General features: G+C 39.5%; 1 protein-coding gene across 1 annotated transcript; it reads left to right on the top strand.

The window, feature by feature from the left end:
• Window positions 1–4257: 4257 nt before the first annotated feature.
• LOC147629656 (putative voltage-gated potassium channel subunit beta) lies at window positions 4258–5841 on the top strand. The gene is made up of 4 exons (XM_086811157.1): window positions 4258–4889; window positions 5034–5180; window positions 5337–5501; window positions 5597–5841. Exons 1-4 carry the CDS (start codon window positions 4308–4310, stop codon window positions 5711–5713), a joined length of 1011 nt encoding a protein of 336 aa, XP_086667283.1. The 5' UTR covers window positions 4258–4307; the 3' UTR covers window positions 5714–5841.
• The last annotated feature ends 282 nt before the right edge of the window (window positions 5842–6123 follow it).

The raw sequence follows: 6123 nt of genomic DNA, 5'->3' as shown, positions 1-6123 counted from the left end.
CACTAGAGCTTGTTCCCATGCTCCCATGCTCACAAGCCTAATGTGGGTTAGCCTCCTAGTATATGCACACATAATGTGTATATAAAATAGCACACATAATGTACATATAACACAAGGCCTCTATTGTACAATATAGAATAGCTCATTCCATTTTAGAGAGAGAGTACTCTCTCTCTCTCTCTTCCATGGTGTACTTGTAACATGCGGAAGCTTCGAGGGAGATCGGTAACTTCAATGCTCAGAAATCAGCACGACGGAATTAACGCACAAAACTGAATGAAGATGTGCAGAAAATAGAGAGAGAGAGAGAGAGAGAGAGAGAGGGAGAGAGGAGAGGACACAGTATTGGGTTCCAAATACCCTCTGTAGGGCCCCCACCACGGATGGTGTATTTGCTTTATCAGAATGATGTAAATCTGAAAAGAAAATACCAAAATCTTGACCTTTCTTGGCTGAGAAATCTCTGCCCTTGACCTGCAGTCCTTCACCCCTTTGCTTTAGCAACTCCTTGGCCCTTGTTTGCCTTGGCTCTTGGTGAAATATGAGATAACACAACTGAATTATGGTTCAACTATTTATACTCCTCCAAAACAACAATCAGCCAGCATCATATCCAGGCAGCTAGCAATAAATTATCCCACGACTAAATATTCAGCATTTAATGCTGAAAAATTCACATAAAAAACTGCGCTTCTTTCCCTAGTTGGCTGGGCATCATGCGCTTGAATCTAGATTGGCTAGGCACTAAATCTAGACTGCCTTGGGGACTAGGCAGCTTGTATGGGCTGCCCCAAACTTTGCCCTACAGCCCTCATAACACTAGATGTGTTGTTGGCTGTCCTATAGCCCTTCCATGGCTGGTGGGTTCAGCTAGGGCCTTCCTGGCTCTCATGGGGGTGGTTTCACACTGTCCCCATGCCCACACTAAGACTTGGGGTAGCCCTATGGGCTAGCCCCTATTCCTAAAAGCAAACCCTAACTATTTACACAATGATCTGGCATCTGGTACCATACCAGATACACAGAACCATAGACATCATTCCAGAGGGAGATTCGCAGCATGGACTGGTACTGTTTCATGTGCAGGACAGTGCACACCTGACCTTGGACTCCTGTGCAGGACAATGCACACCTAACCTCGGACGACTAAGATGGATCCCTGGCTGACTCGTCCCGGACTGGGCTCACGTCCTGCACCTTTTGTACAGATATGTCGATGTGGCATCCAAGTGCAGGATGCACATGACAGTACTCTATGGTGAGAAGGCAAGGCCTCCATTGTACAGTATAGAATAGCTCATTCCATCTCAGAGAGATCATAGCTATAATCATGCATAGCAACTCCTTCATCTTTTCAAAGATTGTATTAGCCTCAAAAGTCCATTCAAAGGATTGGAACTGCTGCCTCAAATCCTACAAGCTGCAGAACAACTGGAAACAAGATACAGTGCATTAGAGAGAAACAACTTGGTTTTAAGTCAAACCATTGTATAAATGAGAACACCGACTTAAATGCAAGGCTGGAGCAAGCAAAGGAGCAGATACAAAGGGAGATCGGTCACACAAAAGGCCTAACAACTAGGCATGCGAAGGAAATGGGGAGTACCAGGAGAGCGCAAAGCATATTGCGGATATGCTTCGACAACAGATAGAGATCCTCACTTGACGAGCCTCAAAGAAGAACAAGGAAGAGTACAAGGACTGCAACAGGAACGAGAGCAGGTTAACAAAACACATGCAGAAAAACTAAAGGCTCTCAATGAAAAAAATGCTCACATAAAAAATTTCACATGCCCACACACACACATATACATTCACATATGCACACCCCCCTTTATGTGTGTGTGTGTGTGTGTGTAATATACATATATATTATATAAAGAGTATAATGTTAATATAACTATACGATATATATATATACACAACATACATAATGTGTTTGTGTATGTGTGTTTTATTATGATAAATATGTTAATTTTTTTAAATAATTATATAATTATATAATTATATATATATTCTCTCTTTCAATATATACATGTATATATATATGTGTGTGTATATGTATGTATTACAATATTCTCTCTCTCTCTCTCTCTCTCTCTCTCTCTCTCTCCTAGATAGATATATATACATTATACTCTCTATATAATATAATATGATATAGATGTATGTGTGTGTATGTGTGTGTGTGTGTGTGTGTGTGTGTGTGTGTGTGTGTGCAAATATATGTAAATATATAAATACATACATACATACATATAGAATAAATATAGATTATGTAAAGAGTATACTATGTATATATCTATAGCATCGGGGAGAGAGAGAGAGAGAGAGAGAGAGAGAGAGAGAGAGAGAGAGAGAGAGAATATTTAAATACACACACACACACACATACATACATACATATATATATATACACTTTGTATGTTTATTATTAAATACATATATATCTATATATATGTGTGTGTGTGTATATGTGCATGTGCATGTGTGTGGGTGTGTGTGTGTGTGTGTTTTATTATATTAAATACGCTTATTTTTTATAATAATTTAATATTCTCTCTCTCTCTCTCTCTCTCTCTCCTAGATAGATACATATACATTATACTCTTTATATAATATAATATGATATAGATGTGTGTGTGTGTGTACAAATATATGTAAATATATAAATACATAAATACACACACACACACACACACACACACACACACACACATATACATAGATTATATAAAGAGTATATTGTGTATATATCTATAGCGGAGAGAGAGAGAGAGAGAGAGAGAGAGAGAGAGAGAGAGAGAGAGAGAATATTTAAACACACACACACACACACTTACACACACACACACACACACAGACACACACACACACACACACACTTTTTATGTTTATTATTTAAATACATATGTGTGTGTGTGTGTGTGTGCATGTGCGTGGGGGTGTGTGTGTGTGTGTTTACATTAAATATGCTTATTTTTATAATAATTAAATATTTATTATAAATAAATATATATATATTATATACATACATATGCATGCGCACGCGCGCGCGCACACACACACACACACACACACACATTTTTCATAGAAGGAGCATGATGCATTTAAATTACAATAAATATAATGAGAGAGAGAGAGAGAGAGAGAGAGAGGTTATAATATGTACATGTTATGGATAAAATCAAGATATTCAAGCTTATATATATATATATATATATATATATATACTATAAACAATATATGATGTGTATATATATGCCTATGGTCTAGCGAGAGAGAGAGAGAGAGAGAGAGAGAGAGAGAGAGAGAGAGAGAGAGAGAGAGAGAGAGAGAGAATTAATATATATGTTTATTATATAAATATACATATATTTATATAGTAAATATAAATTTATATTATAAACATATCATAAATATGTACATTTATATTTATTATATGAAGAATATAAAAAGAATGAATGTGCATATGTATGTATGTATATGCATGTATGTATGTATATGTATGTACATTTATATTTATTATATAAAGAATATAAAAAGAATGCATGTGCGTGTGTGCGTATGTATGTATGTATGTATGTATATGTAAAGGCTCAGCACCTCCAAGAGTAGGTCGAGACTAATCGGTGGAGAAAAATAGTATATTGTTTCTTTGTTTATTTTTTTCAATATTTTCAAATACGTTGATGTACCACAAGAGAAAAAGAAACCTTCAGGTTCATCGTAGAAGGCTAGGCATGCATATGGGTTTGACATACATACATACTATGACATAATAAACATCTATTTGTTATATAACAAATATATACACATATTTTCATAAATATATAATTAATATAAATATTTAATATTTAATTATAAATAAATAAATATATCATAAATATAAATTTATAAATTTATATTTATGTGTATATGTATATATACACACATAAATATACATATAAACATAGTTATTTATTTTTTATAGTAGATTTATAATAAGTATATATATATATATATGATGTAAAATTTTGAAAATACTGATGGCAAGGCAAATGTTGGTTTTTGTTTTTGTTTTTGTTTTTCGAGCCGGGGTGAAGACGAGCATGACATCAGGCAACGTAGGAACCGCAGAAATTTCTAAAACTTGGGCAGAAGAGGCAATTACTGCAACGCAAAAAGTACTGGGGGGCACGAAATGCGTGGGGGGAGCCACGTGGCCAGGTGACGCCTGGTTATAACAAGAGACGGACGAACTAGCAGCGCGAGCAGCAGCGAACGAACTAACTGAGAGAGAGAGAGAGAGAGAGAGAGAGAGAGAGATGGCGAGTAGCAGCAAGATGCAGTATAGGCACCTCGGGCGGACGGGTCTGAAAGTGAGCGTGCTGTCGTACGGGGCGTGGGTGAGCTTCGGGCAGCAAGTGGATTTGGAGGGTGCGAAGGCGCTGATGGCCAAGTGCAGAGAGTATGGCGTCAACTTCTTCGACAATGCGGAGGTGTACGCATTTGGCAAGGCGGAGGAACTGATGGGGCAGGCCATCAAGGAGCTGGGCTGGAAGCGCTCCGACGTCGTCATCTCCACCAAGCTCTTCTGGGGCGGCATGGGCCCCAACGACGTCGGCCTCTCCCGCAAGCACATCATCGAAGGCACACGCGGCTGCCTACGACGCCTCCAGCTGGAGTACGTGGACGTGTTGTTCTGCCATAGGCCGGACCCCAACACCCCCATAGAAGAGACCGTGAGGGCCATGAACTACGTGATCGACCAGGGCTGGGCCTTCTACTGGGGCACGAGTGAGTGGGATGCCCAAGAGATCAGTGAAGCCATTGAAATCTCCAACCGTTTGGGCCTCATTGGCCCCTCGGTTGAACAACCCCAATATAACCTCCTTGCCAGACACAGGGTAAACTCAACTCTACATCCATCTCCTCTCCAATTTCAACCTTGCCTTTTAAGTTGCAGTTTAATTCTTATTTACTAAGCTGTCCTTCACTCTAGTAGAAGTTAATTATACCTGTTGGATCTATCATCATGTGCTTTAATTCAGGTGGAAGTAGAATATGCCCCACTCTACAAGAAATACGGACTTGGCTTGACAACATGGAGCCCCTTGGTTTCTGGTGTACTCACTGGAAAGTACCTCAAAGACAGCGCCCCCCCCCAAGGCGCTCGTCTTGCCATGGATAGATACAAGGTACAGCTATTATATTAGTCGTCGTTTTTGAAAGGAAAATTAACTGACAATAGCAAGCAATCCTCCGACTACAGAACTGCAGAGGCCTGCTGATCTCTTTTCTGTGGTTTGCGACTTAATTAATGTCTGCAATCCTTCTCCTGGCTGAATGCGCAGAGCCTGGCTAGCGTCAAGTTAACCGAAGACAATCTGAGCAAAGCAGAGGCGTTGAAGCCCATTGCCCAAGAGTTAAATGTGCCTCTCGCGCAACTAGCTTTGGCATGGTGTGTGTCCAATCCCAATGTCAGCACCGTAATCACGGGGGCAACGAAGGAGCACCAGGTAAAAATCTTCTACTAATTCTTGATTAAAGTAAGGTCTATTATACGAGGAGAAGCTTTGATGAGTTGGTAGTTCCGCTTCTTGTGGCCGGTCAGCTTGTTGAGAATTTGAAGGCCCTGGAGGTACTGCCCTTGTTGACACCTGCGGTGATTGAGAAGATAGAGGCTGCTCTCCAAAACAAGCCCGAGAAAGAAGGGCATCATTTTATGTGAAGCGTTTTTTAACCGTCGGTGCCAGTCGTATAATAACAGATAATAACAGGTCCCCCGGATCTTCAGTTGTATTAACTGCTTGTCCATGTAGCAACGTCAAAATTAATCCTCTTTTCGAGTTTTCTATAGAGCCTATGGTTTCACTAACGAGACTGGAGTGTCATGACGATAAAACCTGTCGTATCGAATTTTTAAGGCTGCCGTTGTACACCGTAACTGTTTTTGATCACAAGTCGCACAAGACTAATTACAACCGCAAAATTTGAAAATTATCGCGTATTCTTGAGCTCTCTAATTGATCTGGAAACCTTTGATTTAGCGGTTTTTTTTCCCCAAAATTGAGAAAAGAAAAGAGTGCATATCGAAAAATATGAGAACGTTTGCAAAATTTTCTGTGTTAACAACGACCA

Source organism: Cibotium barometz, chromosome 17, assembly GCF_041138505.1.
Source record: "Cibotium barometz isolate CiBa-2024 chromosome 17, ASM4113850v1, whole genome shotgun sequence".
Lineage (NCBI taxonomy): Eukaryota > Viridiplantae > Streptophyta > Polypodiopsida > Cyatheales > Cibotiaceae > Cibotium > Cibotium barometz.
Note: the sequence above shows the minus strand (reverse complement) of the source record. Positions and strands in the feature narration are given on the sequence as shown.